Below are 24,489 nucleotides of genomic sequence, written 5' to 3' on the forward strand. Positions count from 1 at the left end.
CATGGGGCAGTGCTGTGTGTTTGGGTGCTCCTGGAAGCCCCTACAGGCACCATCTAGATCTGCTCTGATGCTTTGGCCTGGTTCTCCCCCCTCCATGGTTGTCTGGGTCAGGGAGCCCCATCACTAGAGAACTTTCATGGCAGGCTAAAAATGAACTTGGTTGTTGGTACCCTCTGGGTACCAAGCTGAGGAGGCCCCAGGCCACCACCCACTGGCACTCCCAAGACCCAGCAGTGCTGGAGGAAGGGCCTCTGGGCAGGTGGGCAGGTGCTCCCTGGAAGAAAGCAGGAGGCTGGATTCACCTGCCTTGCTTTGTGGGGTGAGGGTGGGACCCCTATTCACCTGCCTCAGGGATGCCAGCTGGTGGTTCACAGACGTTCATTCACTGGCTCCTGTTTTCCCACTGATTTGTTCGCTTAATGTTTATCAAACAGCTGCTGGAAGTGGGTGCCATGCACTTGAAGCAATAAGAGACGGGCCGTGGTCCTTTGTGCAGAGGAGAAAGGCTGGGGGAAGAACAGAGGGCTTTCTGGAGAAGGTGGCCCCCAAACTGGGTCTTGAGAGACAAGAAAGGAAAGGTTTATTTGAGGGCATGCCCCTTATCTATCGTGAGGGCGATGTTAAGTGGAGCTAGGCGTAGTGCAGGCCTGGGAATAAAGGTGCAGGGTGCCAAGGCCCACTGAGGCACAGACGTGAGGAACAACTAGAGTGGGGTCAGAGGGCTGGAGTGTAGGCAGGGCCTCTTCTGGGCATTCTGGCATGCGCTCTGCAGTGTGGGAGATCCACGGGACATACAGTCCACAGGAAGGTGTGGTCCTTCTGCAGGGAGGGGCCAGTTTGTAGTCTACACGCAGAGAGGCACAGAAGAGCCACGTGGGTAAGACTGGGCCAGGACCTGGGCCCCTGCGCCTCCATTCAGGAATGTGTTGAGTGCCAGCCTGCAGGGAGGGGCCTGTCCAGTGCTCACTTTGCCTTTACAGCGACAGAGGGCCCAGAAGGTGAGGAGGGGCCTGGGACAGCATGGAGGTCATGCTGGGTCCTATGGACTGAGTGGGTCACGTCTCCCACCCAGCAGCTTCTACCGGAAACATCCAAAAGTGAGGAGGGAAGGCAAACAGCGTGGCAGCCTTGGCAGAAGGGTGCCCAAAGGGTGGGAGCAGCTCCCGTCTCCCCGGAGACCTGCCCAAGGACCTTCACGGCTGAGGCAGATGCAGACCTCCTTTAGGCAGCCCAGATGACAGTGCTCGGCCACGGTGGCCATGCATGCCTCTGTCCTCCCACCTGCTCCCTCTCTCCATCCCCCTTGGCTGCCTTTCCCTAGAGCTTAAGTCCTGTCCTGCAGTGTCCTTCCCCAGTGACCACGCACTCAGAGCAGAGCAGCGGACCCAAGCTGCCCCTTTTGGGACTCACTGCAGACCCTTCGGGGCTTTTGTTTGTTTTTCATTTCGGTGGCCAGAACGCATTCTCTTAGTTTTTCATCTGAACCCTCCATTGGAGGCCCTCCCTGGATGAAATCTCCCTGTCTGACGTGGAGGATACTAGTCTTTGGCCTCCCTGTCTTCAGTTCCTCCCAGAGAGCCTCAGACCCCAGAAACTGTCTGTCTTCCAGAAACAAACCAAGCAGGTACACGGGGCCCCTGACAATGAGTGGGTGGCAGAGACAAGGGGACAGGCCACAGATCTTGACCTTACACTCAAGTGAGCTGTCTGTTCCTTTCCACTTGTGACACTTATGCATGGAAACCGGCAGTCTGTGTCAGGTGACCCCACCAAGGAGCCAGCTCTGTTGAGGAGCAGAAGGGACAGTTGTCAGCAGCAGAAAACAGATGTCATTGGAAGCTAGAAACTGTAAGAAGCAAGCCCAGAGCAGGGAAGGGAGGCCCCCAGCAGAGGATCCCTCACAGGCTCTGGTGGCAGCCTGTTCCCAGCCTGCGTTCTGCCGTGTAGCTAGACTGGAAGGGCTCAGCTGGGCCCTGAGGTGGTAGGGCCAGGGTGGCAGGAGGTAACACACAGCTTCCCTTCGCTTTGTAGCATTCCTGGCTGGCCATGCCATGCTTGTTCCAGGATGTGACCACAGGTCCAAGGCGTTCATTTCCTCTCTTCCACCTAAAGAGAACAGTGGCTGCTGTTGGTGTGTCACAGTGGCCTGGCATTCTGGCCTCTTCCTTAGTTACATCACTATGTCACGCTGGCCTCAGGAGGCTGGACAGAAGCCAGGCCTTTCAACATATGGGAGGTGTCTCTACCAGAGGGTGCTGGGGTGGGGACCTTCCTCTGAGTGAGGCTGCTGGTCCCACAGGCAAGTGGGCTTAGACCAGTGGGGCTCTTCGGTGTTCTCGAAGCCCTCCTCCATCCCTGGAGCACTTCCTGGCATGTGGCTTGGCCTCTGGCAAATCTGCATAAAACTGTAGCTCTTCCAAGGTAGGCCCGATGCACAGCCCAGGGCTCGGCCTACACACTTGCTTTCCACAAAACCATTGTAGTTTTGTGTGCCACTGGGAATCTAGAAAAGCAACAGTATTGCCCACGGAACCAGGCCCTTTACCTCCAGATACCCTGGAATGCTTCTCTTATCGATGTCTTTTTTTAATTTTTGGATTTAATTTACTTTCTTATTTGTGTGGGGCGTGGGCACATATGAAGGTCAGAGGACCATTCTGTGGAATTGGTTTGCTCCTTCCAGCTTAACATGGGCTCTAAGAATTGAACTCTGGTCTCTAGGCTGGCACAGTAAATGCCTTTACCCAGTAAGCCAGCTCACTAATCCTTTAAAAAAGAAAGAAAGAAAGACAGACAGACAAACAGACAATTGTGCAAAATATTTACTCAGTTGAGTTTTGTCATAAGAAAGCTGGGCACAGTGGTGTACACCTGTAATCCCAGCACTCAGGAGGCAGAAGCAGGCAGATCTCTTGAGTTCAAGGCCAGCCTGGTTTACAAAGTGAGTCCAGGCAGCCAAGGCTACACAGAGAATCCTGTCTTGGGGGTGGGGGGAAGTTGTTTGTCACAAGAAACTTGAATCAAGCCGTGCTTCATGCTGGGACGAGAGACTCACTGTGGGTCTAGCACTCATCTCTCTCTGTCAGCTGGTTGACCTTGTTCACATCATTTCGCCTTCCTGTTCCTTGGCTTCTTCCTATGTAAAGTGAGGATAACTGTGTTGGAGGGTGGCTGTGCAGAAGACGTGATGAGCATGGGCAGGCTCCTAGGACAGGGCCCAGGGAGGCGCCAGGTGAGCCCAGTCTGATAGTCTGGGAGACAGTCCAGTCGGTAATGCGTTTACCACAAGTGCAAGGACCTGAGTTCAATCCCCAGTGGCGGTGTATGCTTGCAGTTCTGGAGCTGGAGAGGCCCCTGGAGCTTGTATGGCAGGCAGCCTAATTGGTTAACTCCAGGAGCCACCGAGAGACCTTATTTTTTTAAAAAGGTAGATGGCTCCTGGGAAATGGCACCTGAGGATGACCTCTGGCCCCTCATGCACACCTACACCCACACAGACATACATGTGCACCTGAATATGCACACACCCCCGTAACCCACACAAAGAGAACTTGCTGGGGTGTAAAGAGGGAGATCTTTCTTCGTTGCTGTAGACAAGGTGTCATTCTGTAGTCCCCTCTGTCTGGAGCTCATGTGAGACCAGACTGGCCTCAAACCCACGGCGAGCCAGCTGCTTCAGCTTCCCGGGGGCTGGGATTGTTAAGTGTGAGCCATTATGCCCCATAAGATTTTTTTCTTTGAACATGATGGGGGGACAGTAAGATATCTCAGGGCATTTGCTGCCAAGCCTGACAGCTGAAGTTTGATTCTTGGGACCCACATGATGGCAGGATGTAGGTGCCATAGCACACTTGTTCCTGCCACTGTTTTACACACATCAAACACACTTTTACATGTAAGTATGTATATATGTATGCATGTGTGTGTGTATTGTCTGAGTGTGTGCGGGGCAAGATCCTCTTAAATCTACATTTTTAGCAAAAAATCCTGACCAACACTGCCCACATAGCCCAGTAGAGTGCTTGGTTTTTGTTTGTTTGTTTTGAATGCTTGTTTTATGTTCTGAGGCCACGGGATGGATCCCCAAGGATATCCAAAAGGAGTTACTATTACAGTAAGTGTGTTTATGATTTTTGTTATATTTTACCGTGTGTGTGTGTGTGTGTGTGTGTGTGTGTGTGTGTGTGTGCACGTGTGCGTGTGTGCGTCCATGGAGGCCAGAGGACAACATAAAGAAGTCAGTTCTCCCTTCCTTGTGAGTCTGGAAGGATCAGCCTAGGTTGTCAGGTTTGGCTGCCAGCGCCTTACTATGCCAAGCCACCACCTTGTCACCCCAGTGGCCTTATGTTTAATCATAGCCTCACGTTGTCTGTTCATGCTCATTCATCCTCTGTATCTGCTATTTTGATCTTTGATTTTTTAATTTAATTTTATTTTGGAGACAGGGTCTCTCTTTGTGGCCCTGGCTATTGTGGAACTCACTATGTAGACCAGGCTAGCCTTGAACTCATAGAGATCCACCTATCTCTGCCTCCTGAGTACTGGGATGTCCCATCACACCCAGCCACGGCTTTTGATCTGTACTGTTCTATTTCATGACTCAGTAGCCACTGTCCTGTTTTGTTTTGTTTTAATTTAGTCCCATGTATACATAATATCGTGTACATTTTTTTTCTTAGTATCCTTTTATCGAGCCCCATGTCTTACTGTTTCTAAGGTTCATTTATTTTCATTTTCTGTATATAGGTATTTTGCCTGCATGTCTGTGTGTGGACCACGTGAGAACCCGGTATCTGTGGGGGACAGAAGAGGGTGCTGGGTCCTCTGGAACTGGAGTTGCAGATGATTGTGAGCTGCCATGTGGGTTTTGGGAACCCAGTCCAGATCCTCTAGCAGGGCAGCCAGTGCTCCTGGCTGTCGAGCCGTCTCTCTAGCCCCTGTCTATTTTGGTTTGTTGAGACAGGCTCTTACTATACAGTCAAACTGCCTGGAGCTTGTTGTGCTGCTTGGGCTGGCCACCTTTCTTTCCCCAGCACTGGAATTAGAGGTGTGGGCCACCATACTTGCCTGTCCCTGTGTTAAAGAAGACCAAGACTTGCGTTCTTCTCCACCACATCTCACTATTGTCATAAAATCAAGGTGTTCCAAAGCTCCAGGATGTTTCCAGAGCTGTGTGGTCACACTCTCTAAGCCTTAGTTTCTTTATCTGTAAAATGGGGGAGTGCCCAAATGAAGGTAGCCAAGTACCAGGCTGGCCCCAAACTCTTTGTGGACCAGGACGCCCTTGAACTCCACCCCTGGAACGGTGCTGGGATTACAGGTGTCCATCTCTATGCCCAGTTAATGCAGTGCTAGGGCTTGCACACTCTGGGCTTGTACTTGCTAGACAAGTACTCCACCAACAATGCCAGCCCTTGATGCCGTTATTAAGTAGCACAAGGGTCACCTGGACACAAGCATGGTGGAACCGTAACCATCTGATAACAAAGCAGGTGACCAATAGGTAATGTGTGTCATGTGGGCTCACTGGGGAGGCATGAGCATACACCTCGGTGAGACGCAGCAGGACCGGCTGAGACTTCATCATGCGTTTGGAAGAGCATAATGTTTGCAGCTCTTTGAGTTACTCATTTCTGGAATTCTCCATGAGTGCTTTTCAGACAACAGCTGCTGAAACTGGAAAGTGAAGCCCCGAGGTGTGCTGTGACTGACCCTTGCTGTTTTTAGCTCACTCTGTATGCCTCTTGATTTGTCTCCAGTCCATCTCCAAGGTCAGTCCTCTTTTCCTACGTTGGGCCAGAGAAGATCAAGACTGAGAACTAGTGTCCACCGCAGGTGCCACCCTCCGTCAGGGCACCCATACTGCCATGCTCTGTTTGTGCTGTCTGACCTACCCTTTCAGCAGGTGACACATTGACTCAGAGGTAGAGGGTGGTAGCCTCTCAGTGTGCTTTCTGGAAGCCCATGAAAACACAGCTCTCTAACTCTGAGGCTTTGGGTTCCATCCCCAGCACACAGGAAGACAAAGTCTAAGGCTCCAGACAATTTTTATAGCAGAAACTCTGACTTAATATGTAGTTTTTAAACAACAACAACAACAACAACAACAAACCTCCTCCTTTCAGGGGTGGATGCTAAGGAAGTAGCCCAGTCATTCCAGTATGAGGACCCAAGGTTCATCCCAGCACCCATGTTTAAAAAAGAAAGAAAGAAAGAAAAAAAGCTGGGCACGGTGGCATGTACTTGGGATCTTGGTGCTGGGAGGGCAGACAGGAAGGATGCCTGGGGCTTGCTGGGTAGCCTGGGTAGCCTACTTAGTTTCAGGTCATTGAGAGAGCCTGTCTCAAAAACAAGGTGGAAAGCACCCAGAGGAAGATAGCTGCAGTTGGCCCTGGCCCCACAAGCATATGCAGACATTCACACACAACTCTGTGCACACAAATCCCCAAATGCACTCTTGGTGTGTCTGAGCCTGCGAGTTCACTTTAATCCTGAGGATCTGTTTCTGTGGTCACTTTTGGAGCTCTGTGTGAAACTGGTGACAGAGGGACGGTTGCTCCCTGTCCCCTCCCCCAGTGGTGTGGCACAGTCTGGTGTATCATATCCAGGGGCTCTTGGCTTTGCTTGTGGAATTGGCATGCCCATGCTGAGCTCTGCCATCTCCAGAATGTCATCTCTGATTTACGTGGTGAGAAGCTGCGCAGTTGGCTAGGCCTTGCTGCAGACAGCACATTCATATCCGCTGCCCTTACTGTCAGCACCTGTCCTCTGTCCTGTTCAGGGATGGTCCTGGCCTGGCCTGAGGGTTCTGGAACTTTCCATCAGACCTGCTAGTCTACTCAGGGCTGTTTCTCTTCTTTTCAGGTTTCCTCTGGTCCAGAATCAGGGCCCAGAGCTAGTGGGAGGTGACAGAGTGCCTGTGTAGCACACCTGTGAGGTGGGGATGGGAGACAGCATTTGACTAACCAGACACCTCACTTTCTTCCAGAACAAGAGAGCAGGCTGGGGCCCCCACCTGCCCCAGGGAGGATGCAGTTCTTCGGACGCCTGGTCAACACCCTCAGTAGCGTCACCAACTTGTTCTCAAACCCATTCCGGGTGAAGGATGTGTCCATGGCTGACTATGCCTCGAGTGAGCGTGCTCGAGAGGAAGGGCAGTTGATCCTGTTCCATAATGCTTCCAGTCGCACCTGGGACTGCATCCTGGTCAACCCTAGGAGCCCACAGAGCGGCTTCCGGTAGGCGATGGTCAGAGGGGCCTGCACCGCTCCTTACATTCCCCACCGCCCTCAGCCATATGATGTGGCCTCCTGGGAGTTCTGTTACTGGAGGGAGGGCCTAAGAGCAGAAAGCACGGGTCCTTTCCTGCGGCCTCGCTCCTATAGATGGTAGGAAGGAGGAAGGATGGGGAAGCTGAGATGGACCCACAGCAGTGGCCTTGAACTGGGTCTTCAGTGGTGTGACTGTTGTTGTCCGGGCCAGGGTTTAGACAGCTGCTGTGTAAGGGCTAGCACTAGGTGTGTTGGAACATCTTGGGCCCAGAAGGCTCGGGCAGGACTTCAGGGCAAGGCCATACTGAGGGTCTGGTGGAGCTGAGCTGGCTGATGTCAAGGTGGGTTTATACTGATGCTCTTTCTTCTTGCTCTTCTGTCTGGCTAGCCCATCATCTACCTGTTCACAGGAGCCCAGAGGCTGGGCCCAGCTGGCCCTGTGAGATGACACACATGGTCTGTGTCTTTAAGGAACATGCAGACTGGTGAAGGAAGCCACAAGTACATAGACCTGCTGACAGATCCCCTTTCACAAAAGAATGGCAACCAGAAACTGGACCACTGTGTTCACTGCTTTTGTATTTCTCATCCAATTTTTTTTTTTTTTGAGACAGGGTCTGATATAGTGCTGGCTGTCCTGGAATTCACTATGTAGACCAGGCTGGTCTCAAACTTAGAGATCCACCTGCTACTGCTGGAATTAAAGGCTTGAATTCCCATGCCATTGTTATTTTGTGTGTGTGTGTGTGTGTGTGTGTGTGTGTGTGTGTGTGTGTGTGTGTGTGTAGAAGATGATGCTAGATTCCCTTGGAGCTAGAGTTATGGGCATTTGTGATCCACCTTATATGGGTGGTGCTGAGAACTGAACTCTGGTCCTCTTTCAGAGCACCAAGTGCTTTTAAACTCTAAGCTGTCTCTCCAGCACCTTGTATTGGGTTTACTGGGTAGAGGCTTCTTCCCAAGGTTAATTTTCTTTGTTCTCTGTGGAGCTGCCACTATGTTATCCTTCGCTTCCATGTTGACAAGCTGGCTGTCACACTGTGGTTACCCTCTGCCATGTTGACTACCCCCTTACGTCGTGTGCACACATCCATTTCTGCTGTCATGTGTTCAACAGTGCCTAAGTGACAGTTTCTGCTTTGTAACAAAGCATCCCAGCGTGTAGTGGCCTAAAACAGTAGTGATTCATTTAGCCTAAAATTCTGTGAGCAGAGCTTAGTGGCAAGGGCTCAGTCCTCAGCAGGGCACCCCTGGTGTGGCTTGGCTGCACTTACCTCATCGAAAGTCTCAGTCTGGTGGCTTGGTGCTAGCGCTTGGCTGTGAGTTCATCCAGGTCCAGAGCTCTCTACCACTGCTCTATCTCCCTGTGGCATGCTGGCCAGGCTCTGAGAGAGACGCAGAAGCTTTCAGTGTCTTCAGGCCACTGTGGAGACATTGGGACAGCTCTGCTTTTGCTTGTCATAGTGGTAAAGCAGTTAGCCAGCCTGTTTGCAGAGCAGAGCAATCCATATCCTGGTGGCTCGGTGACGGGCACGCCAGAGGACTTGGGTCCCTGTTTTGTAGCCTGCACATGGCATACATATGGATTGATGTTTTGTTATTTAGTAGATTTATTTATGGGCCAGTGGGTAAAGTCCCTTAAATAAACCCTCATGGTGTGAATTCAACATACAAATAAAGACATGTGAAAAAATATTTTTCCAAAAAAGTTGGGTTTTTTTTTTTTTTTTTTTTTTTGTATGTTTAGGAAGACAGTCTTCAAGAATCACTTCCTTCCTTCAACGATGTGAGTTCAAGGGATCAAGCTCAGGTCTTCAGGCGTGGCAGCCAGCACCTTTACCCACTGAGCCATCTTCCCTGCCTTATTTTTATTTTATTTTTTGAGACAGGGTCTCAGACCGTTGCCCTGAACTTCCTGTGAGGCCCAGGCTGTCCTCACACTCAGAGCAGTTCCCTTCGTCAGCCTTCTGAGTATTGGGATTGTAGGCATGTGCCATCATGCCCAGCTTTGGCATTTAAACTTTTTGTCTTGTTTTTATAGATTTAGAGGATATAGTAAATCAGCAAGTTTGTAGATATTCATCTTTTTAAAACAGATTTATTTATTTATTTATTATTTACATAATAATATGCCTGCCTGCCTGCATGCATGCCACAAGAGGGCACCAGATCTCATTATAGATGGTTTGAGCCACCATATGGTTGCTGGGAATTGAACTCAGGATCTTTGGAAGAGCAGCCAGTGTTCTTAACCTCTGAGCCATCTCTCCAGACAGACATTCATCTTTCAAATAAGACTTATATCTAGTTTTTGTTTTTGTTTTCCTGCTCTCATGATGGTTTATGCCTCTTCCCTGCTTTCCTGTAGTTCCCAGTGTGTGTGTGTGTGTGTGTGTGTGTGTGTGTGTACACGCGCGCGCCCATGCATGTGTGTGCATGTGTGTGCATGTGCCTGTGTGTGTGTGCGACACTGCATATTTTCTGCGAACTTTCCTTCCCATTCACTAGTTTTCTCTTCGACACTGTTCAGTCTGCTGTTTTTCCTGGCTATAGAGCCCTTAACTTCAGCCCTTAAGACAGTGTCTGATGTACCCCAGGCTGGCCTCAAGCTTGTCACGTAGCTTAGGATGACACCGCACTTCGCACCCTCCTTCATCACAGACACTGTTCTAAACAGAACAAATAAGGGTGCTCCTAAGCATGAGCCCGCAACTTGCTCCTGCTGCTGTGCTCTAGACTGCAGTGCCATCCCCAGCAGCATCTCAGGGAGCGGGCTGAGGCCTGTCTGTCCTCTTCCTGTGCTCTGTGCTGCTGGTTGTCTTCTTAGCATGTCTTTTCAACCCTTCATGTTGCTGCCTCGCCCAGAAGAACAGGTGTCTGCGCTGTGTAAATTAACAACAACAACAGTGCTGCTTTGTTCCTCTAGTCGCCTCCTCTGGGCACTGCCTGTCCTAGGGCCAGCTGGTTTCTGTGCTTGCATAGGTGTGAGACAAAGCCCAGGCTGCTGAGATCCATGGTCATAGCTCTAGGTCACAGTGTGTAATTGCCCCAGCTTTGTGACTGTGTCACATTGTGTTCTTACTGTCCTCACAGTAGTGCTGTTAGTCACAACCTCATGTCTCTTAGTCTCAGATGGGCTCAGAGAGGGTGAGGGACCTACCAAAGTTACACAGCAACGTCATAGCAGAACTAGACTCAAACCCAACTCTTGTTTTGTTTTGTTTTGTTTTTTGTGTTTTGAGACAGGGTTTCTCTGTGTAGCCTTGGCTGTCCTGGACTCACTTTGTAGACCAGGCTGGCCTCGAACTCACAGCGATCCGCCTGCCTCTGCCTCCTGAGTGCTGGGATTAAAGGCGTGTGCCACCACGCCCTGCTAAACCCAACTCTTTTTAAGTAAGCCGACCTTTGTTTCTAGTTAGAAAGCTAATGCATATGCTGACTAGAGAAGTTTAGATATAGGAGAAATGGGGAGAAAGTTTCTATCTAGTCTGCTTCTGTACGCATTTGACATGTCTCTTCACTGCCCTTTTTGCATAGTTGAGATCACTTTGTGTTATATATTATATGTATCTTGCTTTTTCACTTGGTACAAAATGAACATCTTCCTATTCTTCTTCTTCTTTTTAAAAAAACTTTATAATGTTTTTGTTTATTTTTGCATGTCCCCATGTCATAGTGTATAGTGGAGATCAGAGGGCAACTGTTGGGAGTCACTCCCTTCTCCCGTGGGTGTCCTTGAGATGGAACTGAAGTGGCAGCAGCTGCCTTTAGCCACGGGGTCATTTTGCCAGCCCCTCCTGTCACTTTAAAACTATTTTAATGCTGTGTAATATTCATCACATAGATAACTGAGCTGTAACTCACATGGTATTGTGTAGCTGGCCATCTAAGTTAAATATCATTTATTTAATTCTGCCCATATACAAAGAGCCAGAGCTTGAGACAGGATGTAGCAATCAAATAAAAGAGAATATGACTTGGCTTTCACTAAATGAGATGTAAAGCCACCAGATGAAAGACTTCAAGTGCAAATGAGCTCCACTTAAGGGTGGTGTTGGAGGAAGAGGATCAGCTGCAGCCTGGGGCAGAGGGTGGTCTGTTTGAGGGTGGTCTCGTGGTCTGATTATGCTGGGCACTGCCCCTCCGCTGGCCCAGCTTCTGGCCCCATGACTGACCTCAGTGGCCTCTGTCTTCCTGGCGGCAGACTCTTCCAGCTGGAGTCAGAGGCAGACGCCCTGGTGAACTTCCAGCAGTATTCGGCCCAGCTGCCCCCCTTCTATGAGAGCTCCACGCAGGTCCTGCACGTGGAGGTGCTACAGCGCCTGACCGACCTCACCCGCAACCACCCCAGCTGGACAGTGACGCACCTGGCGGTGGAGCTGGGCATTCGGGAGTGCTTCCACCACAGCCGCATCATCAGGTGGGCACTGGGGCCTGGAGGGTGTGCATGTGGCATGAGGGGCTGGAGGCACCAGAGCGTGGTGCCGGATGTTGTTGGCCCGTGGAGCACACATGCTGCATGCCGGAGTGGAGTCTCCACACACGGCCTTTGTTCTTTCCATGGCTTGGGTGAGAAAGGAACGACATTGTCCTGGCTTAATAACCCTAGAATGCTAATTAAACTCAGGGGGAAGTACAGACATTGAATTCTTCCAACTGCTCTGTCATCTCAAAGAGAGGCTATGGGACCTGGGCATGGCCAGGACAATGCCGTATCAGCAAATTCCCCAAAGAGGTCACCATGGCTACTTTTGCAAGTCACTGGTAGGCTATCCCATATTTCTCTGTTCAATGCCTGGGCTCTAGCTAAAACCTCACCAAGCTGGGCTTGGTGATGCCATACTTTTAGTCCCAGCACTTAGGAGGCAGAGGTGGGCAAAACTGTGAGTTCGAGGCCAGCCTGGTCTACAGAGTGAGCCTTTATTTCAAAAAACAAAAACAAAATGTCTCTCTGAGCTTGGCTGCTCCCAGGCATGACCTTGGACACCATGGTACCCCATCTCACAGCAGTTTTTGAAGTATAGAGGTTCAGAGCATTGCTTGAGCCACTGAAGTTTCTGTCCTGTGCACCCCTTCTCTGTGTCATCCTATTGTCTCCTCATGCTGGCATTGTCCTGGGGCCTATCTCCTCGTGGGTGAGCAGAATGCACTGCTTTAGTCACCCGGGGACCTCCAAGTCTTGCTGCGCCCTGCCTCTGCGCTTGGGCTTCTCGGCACCCCTGCCATAACACTTCCCTCTCACTGCCCCCCAACACCCCCGACAGCTGTGCCAACAGCACAGAGAATGAGGAGGGCTGTACTCCACTACATCTGGCCTGCCGCAAGGGTGACAGTGAGATCCTGGTGGAGTTGGTACAGTACTGTCACGCTCAGATGGATGTCACCGACAACAAAGGAGAGACTGCCTTCCATTACGCTGTGCAAGGGGACAATTCCCAGGTATTGCAGGTGAGTGATGGGCAGTGGACAGAGCAACCAAGCGTCTATTTGTGCCCAAAACTAGCTTTGGGGCCTTATGTTCATAGGTCTTTCTTTAGCTAAGTGGTGAGTGGCACCACCACTTCCAGCTCATCCATTTTGATCCCTGGGCCCAAGTTCCTTCAGCACCCCACCCTCCCAATCACATACCCCTGCCTCGTGACACTTAGAGGGAGACATATCTTTGGTCATGGAAATTCTCCAACTCAGTGAGCTGAGCTCTGTGGTAACTCCAGTCAGGCATGGAGCTCAGCAGCTGCCCAGAGCCGGCCCCTGGACTAGGGGCATCAGGTCAACCCCTGCCTAGAGGGCTCAAGGTGCAGTGAGACCTGACCTAATTTATGGACTCTCATGCCAAGCCAAACTGCCCCAGCTCATGGAGGTATTTGTGCCAGAGGCACTGCTGTTGATTCTTTAAGCACTAAAAAGCATTGTAATTTTTCAATGTGTTATTTTGTGTGTATGGATTTTGTCTGCATGTATATCTATGCACACGTGTGTGCAGAACCCACAGAGGCCAAAAAAGGATGCCAAATCTCCTGAAGTTGGAGTCAAGCAGCTGTGTGGGTGCTTGGGTTCAAACCTCTGCCCTCAGCCAGTGTGCTTTCCCCTGAGCCATCTTTCCAGCCCCAGATGTTTTAAAATCATGGTTAGTAGATGGAATGCTGTTGAGAATCCACTGTTAGGTTGAAAGGAAAGGATCACTCTCAGCTTGTTTCATTGTCTAGAATGAGCAGGTTGAGCTGCCGGTTCTGCCCTCTGGCATCAGGATTGTTCTAGAAAACAGAGATCTGTATAATGCAGAGCAGTCTAGTGCTGCCTGGAGGAGGAGGAGGAAGAGGAAGAGGAGAAGGGAGGAGGAAGGTGTGGCTGGCCGGGACTCCTGCATCACACTTGCCCTCTGATTATGCTGCCTTGTGCCTGCACCCAGTGGCTCCTGTTCTAGTCAGTTCTCCAGATGCTCCCCTGGGTTGGAGCACTGTTGTCTTTTTCTCACACAAGAAACTGAGATTCAGTAGAAGCCAAAAAACATGGCCACTGAGGACCACCAAGCCGAGGCTGGGGTGGGCTGGCCTAGGCTTCCCCTATGTTGCCGGCCCCTTTCCCCGCTGCTGGGTTCCCAACCTTCCTCATGTCACAGCCGGACTCAGTGGTTATTACTAACATCAGAGAGATGGCATTGAGCCCCAAGCTTCCCACTAGTGTCTTGGCTCTCTTGGTGCCCGTGGGTGTGTTTAAAATCTGGAGGAAAATCACATCTGTGTATAGACAATTTTTCCTCGTTGTTATTTCCTTTTTAAAAAAAACACAATATAAACAACTGTTCAACTAGTGTTTACATTGTGTTAGGTAGTAGATGTCATCTAGAGATGATTGCAGGTACTGAGGGGCATGCAGATGTGATCTCAGCTATGTAGGATGCCAAGGCAGTTCTAGTCCAGCTTGGGTGACATAGTGGGTCCCTTATAACAAGGAACACGGGAGGGTATGTGTGAGCTCTTTGCAAAATAACCATTTCATACAGAAGACTCGAGTATCTTAGGATTTGGGTAGGCAGGAAAGGGAGTACAGGGGACTGGACTCCGCAGCTTATGCGTGCCAGGCAAGCATTCTGCCACTTGGCCACGTTGAATTGCTGTTACACTTCTAGATCACAGTCCATCAATGCAGAAGGGCAAAGCAGGAGCTCCAGCAAGGACTGAAGCGGAAACCATGAAGGATGCTGCTCTCTGACTTGCTCACTTGCTCCTCATGCCTGGCTTAGCTGGGTGTAAGATCAACTGCCTAGGATTGGTACCACCCACAGTGGGCTGATAATCAAGACAGTCCCTTACAGATATGCCCACAGGCTAATATGACCCAGACCATCCCTCAGCTGAGGCTTCTCCTCTCACAGGACTCTAGGCTATGACATCCTGTGGGAAGCAAGAATCACTCCATCTAGAAAACGTATAGCTCTTTTTATACAGGGTCTCATGTATCTCAGGCTGGCCTGGAACTCACTGTGTAGTCTAGACTATCTTTGAATTCGACTGCCTCAGTCTCCCCAGTACTGGGATTACAGGCATGTGCTGCCACGCCTGAGTTGAGATCCTTGGGTTCACATGAGCCACAGTCAGGCCAGATTCACACCCCACAGACCGACCTCACTGGTCAAGCTTTCTTGTCATCTCTGAGGCCATTCATGCCCTCCTGCTCTCTATCCTCGTAGGGTCAAATGTCCGTTCCCTTTGGTGTCTAGAGGAAGATGGTCCCTGGAGGCTGGAGAAGGGAGTGGGGGGCTTACTTGTGTTGTCCTGTCAGCTCCTAGGAAAGAACGCCTCAGCCGGCCTGAACCAGGCGAACAACCAAGGGCTAACTCCACTGCACCTGGCCTGCCAGATGGGGAAGCAGGAGATGGTGCGTGTGCTGCTGCTCTGCAATGCCCGCTGCAACGTCATGGGACCCGGTGGCTTCCCCATCCACACAGCCATGAAGTTCTCCCAGAAGGGGTAAGCCTCGCCACCACATGACCCCACCATCCTGCAGGGCCCAGGGAGGAGGCCGAGGTTCCTCAGGCTTCATCAGCTAACCAATCAAGCACACAGCCTCAGGAAAGCACTCGATGCTATTACGTGGTAGCCACACCCCCAAGTCCACAAACCATGTGCAGAGAATAGACCCTGTAGAGTTCTGCACTAATACTCCCAGGTTTCTGCCCATGAGCCTTTGCCTCCCCTATGATTGTGTGCCTGTTCTCAAGTCTGCTGCAGACCTGAGGCTTGGAGGCTCTGCAGCACTCAGCTCCTGTGCTTGATAAAGCTCCAAGGATGTAGCCTGGTGGCCCAAAGCCCTGCCTGTCCAGCACATTGCTTTGCCCCAGCTGGTAGCACTGCAGGACATTCTGTAGTCCCTTTAACAGCTATTCATGCCCACCTCTGTCAGACCTCATAGCCTGTGACTAGCGCGTGTAACCGTCCAGATCCATTTTTTAAAAACATTTACTTATTTATTATGTACACAGTGTTCTGCCTGCATGCACACTTGCATGCCAGAAGGGGGCATTAGATGGTTGTGAGCTACCATGTGGTGCTCTGGAAGAGCAGTCAGTTCTCTTAACCTCTGAACCATCTCTCCAGTTGCCCTGCCCCAGATCCATTCTTAGCAGACCACTAGCTTCCACCAGCCCCAAAACATCTAAGCCATGACAGAGATTTCCCAACCTTGCTCTAACCTGCCTGCAGTTTTCCATGCCCATACTCAATGGACTATTTGCTTATAATTTTTTTTAGATTTAATTTTAATTTTATTTTATGTGTATGAGTGATTTGCATTCTTGTCTGTGCACCACTGTGCATGCAGTGCCCACAGAGGCCAAAGAGACATCAGGTGCCTACTTTGAAACAGGAATTACAGTCGTTAGCCACCATGTGGTTGCTGGGAATGGAACCCAGGTCCTCTGGAAGAGCAGCCAGTGCTCTTAACTGCTGAGCCAGTTTTCTAGACCCATGCTTGCTTTTTAGAAATGATTGCTGCTGTTGTTTTGCACTTATTTATTTGTTCATATGTATGCCAGGGACTGGACTCAGGTTCTCAGGCTTGGCAGCGAGCACTTTTTACCTCTGAACCCTGCACCCACCACCGCTCACCCCTGCCCTCACCCTTTTTGAGAAAGGCTTAGGCTATGTAGTCCAGGCTGGAACTTGGAATCTTCCTGCCTCAGTGTCCTGAATGTTGGGATTACAAATATAATCCCAACCATGCCCTTCCCTGACCGTAGTTTTCAGTTTTACCCCAGCATTTATAGGTTGCCTTTTCATTATGTTGGCCATTTCACTTGTGTATCAATTTTTAAAAATTACTTATTATTTATACAGTATTCTGCTCCCATGTGTGCCTGTATGCCAGTAGAGGGCACCAGATCTCATTATAGATGGTTGTGAGCCACCATGTGGTTGCTGGGAATTGAACTCAGGACCTTTGCAAGAACTAACAGTGCTCTTAGCCTCTGAGCCATCTTTCCAGCCCTATGTATCAATTTTTCAGTTTAACATAATTTGTTTATTCATAGCTGCCTTGGTATGCTAAGAAGCCATTGCTGGGCCAGCTAGCTGGTCAGTAGGAAGAGCTGCTAGCAGTGTCCCCTCACTGTCCGGCTGCTCCCCCTCCCCAGGTGTGCTGAGATGATTATCAGCATGGACAGCAACCAGATCCACAGCAAGGACCCTCGCTATGGAGCCAGCCCGCTCCACTGGGCCAAGAACGCCGAGGTAGGCAGAGTCAGGGTTGGGGGCAGGGCAGGTCCAGAGGAGGCTCCTGGGAGAATGACAGTGGCACCTGGGGACAAGTCTCACAAGGGTGCATGGGCAGACAAGCACTGTCCTGCTGCTCACTGGCTGATGGTCTTGATTCCTTTGTCCATGACAGGAGGGAGGAGGAGGGTTCCTGCTGCCTGACTTTGGAAGTATTGGGAAGTTAGCAAAGCAGTGTGTGGGAAACTGTGCCTCACACATAGAAGGTGGCAGTGATGATATGGCCACTGGGCACAGCACCCCCACAGAGAGCCTAGTGGCCACCTAGGCTGAGTCTTTCATGAAGCTCTTTAGTGGCTCTGTCCTCCTGAGAGGATGCCAAGGTAGCCCATCTTGGCAACACACATGCCTGCAACACCGTGGCCTGCATTTACATATGACAGGCAAGAGGGCAAGGCCTCTACCTTTGTGAGGCACCAGCTTGTTCAGATGTGTTCCTTCATTGCCACATCTGTGAGGTATGACAGCGTATCCCATGTCAGGACTGAGGTGCTGGGGCTTCAGTGACTGATCAGGCTTAGGCTGCAGGAAGGCTAGTGGAACATTGGGCTTGGGGCTGTCCTCCCACTGTCTTGCAGTTCAAAGTGAGCCAGGACACCCTGCAAAGGCCCCTGGAACACATCCTGTGGTCAACCTCAGGGAGTTGGTGCTTGTGGGACAGGGCCCAGAGAAGCCTCTGTAGCTCTAGGAAAGGGCCAGAAACTTCTAGAATCAGTCTTCACCTAATTCCCACCTGGTTCCCAGGGAGCTGGCATGTGGGGGTTAAGGTCTAGGGTCACGCCCAGAACTGAGGCCTGCCTCTGGACTGCTCTTTGCTAATACTGGAAGATTGCTCAGGGAGGGTGCCCCTGACAAACCCATCTGGTTTGTGTCCCCAGATGGCCCGAATGCTGCTGAAGCGGGGCTGTGACGTGGACAGCACAAGTGCCACAGGGAACACACCTCTGCATGTGGCGGTGATGCGCAACCGCTTTGACTGTGTCATGGTGCTGCTGACCTATGGGGCCAACGCAGGCGCCCGCGGTGAACATGGGAACACACCGCTGCACCTGGCCATGTCGGTAAGCCTGCGGCCATGTGGCCTCCCTGCAGCTACCCAGGGGTGTAGGGGCACCATGCCTCAGCTCACCCTCCTTTCCTCAGCTGCTGTATCATCAGACATGCCTCCTCCCTTAGCCCAAAGTACACGTCGGTTTGTTAGGAGACATCTGCAGCGTGATGAGACAGTAGTCTGAGCTTGTTCAGCCCATGGAGAGGAGAGCGCCATCTGCTGTCCATCTAGTCTCAGATGAGAGTGCAGGAGGGGCTCTGAGCCTCTTCGGGAAGCAGTCAGCCACTTCAGGGACAGCCTGTTTGTACCATGCCTGTAGTGGGCACATTGCCCAAGAGGCTGCAACTCCAGTAAGACCGGGAAGGTTGTTTGCAGACTGGACCCTTGGAAAAGTCTAGTTTAGCAATTCTCTAGTTTTCAAAGTCTATTTGCTCAGTTTCTACCCTTGAAAAATAGCCAAGCTAAATATCTAGGCATGGTAGCATATTCCAGTAGTCAAAAGCAAAGGAGATCAAGACCACCTTCAGCTGCAGTGTTCAAGGCCAGCCTGGACCACATAAGAGTCTAAAAACAAAAAACAAAACAAACACCAAGAAACAAAACAAAAAACCCCAAAGGCATGGTAGTGCATACTTGTAATTCAAGACTCTGGCAGCAGTAGGAGGCTCACTCAAGGCCAGCCTGGGCTACACAGCAAGACCAGCTCAAAACCAATAACCAGGGACATTCTCCCTCTTCCCCTCCCTCTCCCCTACCTTTCCTCTCCTCCTTCCTCCCTTCCCCTTCCCCCTCTGTGTGTGTATCTCCCTCACTTCCTCTCTTTCTCTCCCCCTTTTGTTGCTGTTTTGGTTTTTCAGGACAGGTTTTCTCTGTGTATCCCTGGCTGTCCTGGAACTTACTCTATAGTCCAGGCTGGTCTCGAACTCAGAGATCCTGTGATCTGCCTCCCTAGGGCTGTACCCCACTGTCCAGCTATGAGTAACATTTCTATGAACAACTTTATTTTCCAAAGTAAAATTAATGAGTGAAAAGAGGTGGCATTATTTTACATTCTGTGAAACTTTTGTGGATCTTCATATGCAGAAAGCGCAGGGATCCTCATGTCTCCTGGGGCGTGTTAGGATACTCAGCCTGGCCCCTGTATATGGCTGGGAAGTGCAACCTTTTCAGATCCGTGCCAAGATGCTTCAGTGTTACGCCAGAACGCATCGGGTGGCAGTTTCTGACATGCTCACTGCACCGACCACTCTGAAGCCATCTTCCTGAACTTTGTCACACCACTGCCTATGGTTTGTCCTGTACTTTGCAAGGATTCCCTTATATACACATGACTTTGTGTTGATGTTGGAAGATACTGACGCAATGAATGTGTGGTAGAAAAGCCTTTCAGTGTACAGAAGTGGTTAAGCCCATCATTTCATACATAAATACGGAAAAATTGTGATTTTTTTCCTTGAAATTTAAATTTTATCATGGGCAAAAACTTTGTTATCAGCCAAGCATGGTGGCTCACGCCTTTAATCCCAGCACTGGGAGGCAGAGGCAAGATCCCTGTGAGTCAGAGGCCAGTCTGGTCTACAACAGTGAGTCCAGGACAGCCAAGGCTATACAGAGAAACCCTGTCTTGAAAAACAAAACCCCCCAAAATTATTTGCTTTCTTAAAGCAACAGGTTTATTACATTCATTTTGTTTTATTTTATTTTGAGAGAAGAGCTTTCTATGCATCTCTGGCTGACCTGAAACTCACTATGTAGACCAGGCTGGCCTATAGACTCACAGAGATCCTCCTGACTCTGCCTCCCAAGTGCTTGGCTTAAAGGCCTGCACCAGCATGCTGACATTGCCTTCATTTTGAGAATATGCCTCCTTGGCAGCTACAGGTGAACACTCCTAGTTTGTTTGGCAGTCCCTCCTACCTTGCAGTAACTAAAGCAGCTAGCTGATCTGGTAACTCACACAGCTGTCTAGTTCTTATCCAGGGCATATTGGTTCTTATTGATGCATCCAGGCCATTTTTCAGTGATGCTGTCTTTTCTTGTTTTGTTTTTTGGGGGGGAGGGGTGTATATCTGTGGAGAACAAAAGTCTGCAGGCTGGGAACTTGATTCCAGTGTTGTGGTGAGATGAGATCCGAGGCAGTGGCAGTTCATCCACCGTTATGTGTGAACTATCTTGTGTCAATCAGTGTGGTTCACAAGGCACGTCATTTTTTGGCATTATTGTGAAATCAGCTGTGACCTCGTATACTGTCTGGAATGTTCTCCTGAACTCACAGGGCCCAGGTCTCTGAGAACTTTTGGTGTGTTCTTGTTTCCTATGCTGTCACATATGTGCCATTTTCCCAGTTTTTGGTAAATTACCAGCCACTCTGACAGTTATATATTCAATTTCTTCTTCAAGTGAGTTTACTCTTTTACCCCCAAAACAAAGTCTTTGATTTATAACCCAAACTGGCCTTGAAATTGTGGCAGTCGTCTACGTCAGCCTCCCAAGTGCCAGGATGAGGTGTGCACTCACACATTCAGCTGTTTAATTTTTTTTAAGATTTATTAAGCTGGGTGTGGTGGCACACGCCTTTAATCTCAGCACTTGAGAAGCAGAGGCAGGGCTGGAGAGATGGCTCAGCCGTTAAAGGCTAGGCTCACAACCATAAATATAAGAGATGCAGAGGCAGGCATATCGCTGTGAGTTCGAGTCTACATAGTAAGTCCAGGACAGCCAAGGCTACATGGTGAAACCCTATCTCAAAAAACCAAAAAAAACAAAAACAAAAACAAAACAAAACAAAACAAAACAAAAAACCAAACCAAACCAAAAAGATTTATTTATTTATTGTATATGAGTGCTTTATCTGCAGAAAAGGGCATCAGACCACATTATAGATGGTGTGGCCACCATGTGGTTGCTGGGAATTGAACTCAGAACTTCTAGAAGAACAGGTGATACTCTTAACCACTGAGCCATCTCTCCAGCCCCATTAACTGTTTATTTTTAAACACACTTAAATTTATTTGGAAGGCATTGCTATATCAAGCCCTTAAGTGCAAATGTAAAAGGAAACCCAAAAAAGAGGACAGGGCTGACAAGAACACATATTTGCCTGGGCCCATGTAAGTTCAAATAGAACATGAACTACTTGGAAAAGAACATTCTAGATGCACTACTTCATTCTTTTGGCAAGAAAACCAGGCTCTTAGAATAGAGCGTAGGCTTCCAGGAAGGCAGTACTTTGGTTTGTGCTTGCCTACCCATGGCGTTCTGGGGCAGGAAGCTACCCCCTTGAAGGCTGCTACTGGGGAGGGTCTTTGTAAAGCTGCCTGAAGTGGACAGGCAGGATGGCATTCTCAGTCCCCACTCACCCTGCACTGCTCCCAAGTGTTGTCAGTATTTGGCCTTTCTGTGTGTCCCCAGGTGCCTTTGTCACTGTTCTGTTGCTGTGAAGAAACAGCATGCCCAAGGCACCTGCTATAAAAGAAAGCATTGACTTGGGGCTTGCTCACAGTGTCAGAGGCTTAGCACCGTTGTCACCATGGCAGAGAGCATGGCAGCAGGCCAGCGTGGGCCTGGAGAAGTAGGTGAGCGGTACATCCTCAGCCACAAGCAGAGAGAGAGACCTGGCCTAGCATAGGCTTTTGAAACCTCAAAGCCCACCCCAAGTGACACACATGGCCACACCTATTCCTGATCCTTCTAATCCTTCCTGGTGACTAAGCAGTCAAACACATGAGCCTATGGGAGCCATTCTTGTTCAAACCACCACCCCGGGCCTCCTCCATTGGAAGTCCAAGTACATTGCTCCCTGTAAGGGAGAGCTGGGGTGAATCTTTGTGTGCCAAGTTCTGCACAGCTGGTCCTGGAACCCTGACTGGGACGGGAATGAAGAGACAAGAGCTACAGAGAAGCTGGGGTGGAGCGGGCTGTGCTGGCTCTGCGGGGGGCCAGCTCCTAGAGACTCAGAAATGGCGCTCATTTACTATGCGGCACAAAGAGGGGTTAGCTCGCTTAAGGGCGTGGTCTCAGGTTGCAGTCATCTGAGAGGAGGAGCCGTCTTTGCTAGTTTTTGCACGCATTGTCAATGTCTGCAAACTAGAACAAGGCTTTGCCAGTTCCAAGCCTGACTTGAGGAGGTTTTGAAAGCCCATGGCCCGAGGCATTAGGGTCCTGTGGCTGTGCCCATGTCAGTCATCCACACCTAGCCAGGACCTCACCCACTCCAGGGTTCTTCAGACACTCCTAAGCCCTCGCTGAGGGATGCTCTGAAGTCCTTTGTGAGGGCACCAGGCTTCAAGCAGCATTCTTTGACACGTCACATGTGAGCTAGTTGGTGGATGGGGTCTTGGCTGTTGCTTATTTTTCTCATCTTTCCCCAACAGAAAGAAAATGTGGAACTGGTCAAAGCCCTCATTGTATTTGGGGCAGAAGTGGACACTCCAAATGACTTCGGGGAGACTCCTGCATTCATAGCCTCCAAGATCAGCAAACGTATGTGATCTGCAATCTGGGACCAGAGTTTTGGGGAGGGCTGAGAGACTGAGGAGGAAGTCCCAACTGTAGGGATCAGACTGGCCCAGCTGTTCCCTGCTGGGTGGCCAGGAGGAGCTGCAGCTCACAGGAAGGGAGCCTTCTTCTTCTCCTAAGATGCAGGCCCACCAAGGGCTTGCTGAGCAAGGGCCTCAGAGAGAGGGTGTTTCGTCTCCCAGTGTGGGTGGGATACAGCCATTGCATGTTCCGTGCATGTCCACTCATGTCCCTCTTTCATCCATACCGGGTGCATGCTTAGACCTGCATGTGCATTGCTGCCCCTGTCCACTGTGCTTGGCTTCAGGGTCACAGGAGGTGGCTTCTCTTCACAGAAGCCCAGATCCCCTCTGGAGGGCTTGAAGGGCTAGCACGGGTGTGAACTGATTGTGTGAGCCCTTCTCCCAGCAGAGTGCTCAGCCTCACCATCAAACAACCTAGATGGACCCCTCTCCTCCCCTCTCCCCCTCCTCTTCCCATCTCCTCCCCTCTCCATCTCCTCCCTCTCCATCTCCTCCCCTCTCCATCTCCTCCCCTCTCCATCTCCTCCCTCTCCATCTCCTCCCTCTCCCTCTCCTCCCTCTCCCTCTCCTCCTCTCCATCTCCTCCCTCTCCATCTCCTCCCTCTCCATCTCCTCCCTCTCCATCTCCTCCCCTCTCCATCTCCTCCCTCTCCCTCTCCTCCCTCTCCCTCTCCTCCCTCTCCATCTCCTCCCTCTCCATCTCCTCCCTCTCCATCTCCTCCCTCTCCATCTCCTCCCTCTCCATCTCCTCCCTCTCCATCTCCTCCCTCTCCATCTCCTCCCCTCTCCATCTCCTCCCTCTCCCTCTCCTCCCTCTCCATCTCCTCCCTCTCCATCTCCTCCCTCTCCATCTCCTCCCCTCTCCATCTCCTCCCTCTCCATCTCCTCCCTCTCCCTCTCCTCCCTCTCCATCTCCTCCCCTCTCCATCTCCTCCCTCTCCCTCTCCTCCCTCTCCATCTCCTCCCTCTCCATCTCCTCCCTCTCCATCTCTCCCCTCTCCATCTCCTCCCTCTCCATCTCCTCCCTCTCCCTCTCCTCCCTCTCCATCTCCTCCCTCTCCATCTCCTCCCTCTCCATCTCCTCCCTCTCCATCTCCTCCCTCTCCATCTCCTCCCTCTCCATCTCCTCCCTCTCCATCTCCTCCCTCTCCCTCTCCTCCCTCTCCCTCTCCTCCCTCTCCATCTCCTCCCTCTCCCTCTCCTCCCTCTCCATCTCCTCCCTCTCCCTCTCCTCCCTCTCCATCTCCTCCCTCTCCCTCTCCTCCCTCTCCATCTCCTCCCTCTCCATCTCCTCCCCTCTCCATCTCCTCCCTCTCCCTCTCCTCCCTCTCCATCTCCTCCCTCTCCATCTCCTCTCCCTCTCCATCTCCTCCCTCTCCATCTCCTCCCTCTCCCTCTCCTCCCTCTCCATCTCCTCCCTCTCCCTCTCCTCCCTCTCCATCTCCTCCCTCTCCATCTCCTCCCTCTCCATCTCCTCCCTCTCCCTCTCCTCCCTCTCCCTCTCCTCCCTCTCCATCTCCTCCCTCTCCATCTCCTCCCTCTCCATCTCCTCCCTCTCCCTCTCCTCCCCTCTCCATCTCCTCCCTCTCCCTCTCCTCCCTCTCCATCTCCTCCCTCTCCATCTCCTCCCTCTCCCTCTCCTCCCCTCTCCATCTCCTCCCTCTCCCTCTCCTCCCTCTCCATCTCCTCCCTCCCTCCCCTCTCCTCCCTCTCCATCTCCTCCCTCTCCATCTCCTCCCTCTCCATCTCCTCCCCTCTCCCTCTCCTCCCCTCTCCCTCTCCTCCCTCTCCATCTCCTCCCTCTCCATCTCCTCCCTCTCCATCTCCTCCCTCTCCCTCTCCTCCCTCTCCATCTC

At 51.0% G+C, this 24,489-nt stretch overlaps 1 protein-coding gene across 10 annotated transcripts in view; it reads left to right on the forward strand.

Moving 5' to 3' along the window:
* Positions 1–24,489, forward strand: part of PLA2G6 (phospholipase A2 group VI) — a 47,087-nt gene that overhangs the window by 2,708 nt on the left and 19,890 nt on the right. For 5 of the 10 annotated variants that reach the window (XM_084751554.1, XM_084751551.1, XM_084751553.1 and 2 more), the window contains 7 exons: positions 6,989–7,238; positions 11,476–11,691; positions 12,536–12,719; positions 15,054–15,241; positions 16,903–16,999; positions 17,920–18,102; positions 22,466–22,574. In XM_084751554.1, the coding sequence (XP_084607680.1) occupies positions 7,030–7,238; positions 11,476–11,691; positions 12,536–12,719; positions 15,054–15,241; positions 16,903–16,999; positions 17,920–18,102; positions 22,466–22,574 (1,186 nt within the window). In that variant the 5' untranslated portion in view covers positions 6,989–7,029. Of the gene's footprint in view, positions 1–5,650; positions 5,772–6,988; positions 7,239–11,475; positions 11,692–12,535; positions 12,720–15,053; positions 15,242–16,902; positions 17,000–17,919; positions 18,103–22,465; positions 22,575–24,489 lie in introns of all 10 variants that reach the window. The other 5 variants (XM_084751546.1, XM_084751547.1, XM_084751550.1 and 2 more) reach the window with 2 other exon arrangements.

This window comes from Acomys minous (assembly GCF_964271855.1).
Source record: "Acomys minous genome assembly, chromosome: 12".
Lineage (NCBI taxonomy): Eukaryota > Metazoa > Chordata > Mammalia > Rodentia > Muridae > Acomys > Acomys minous.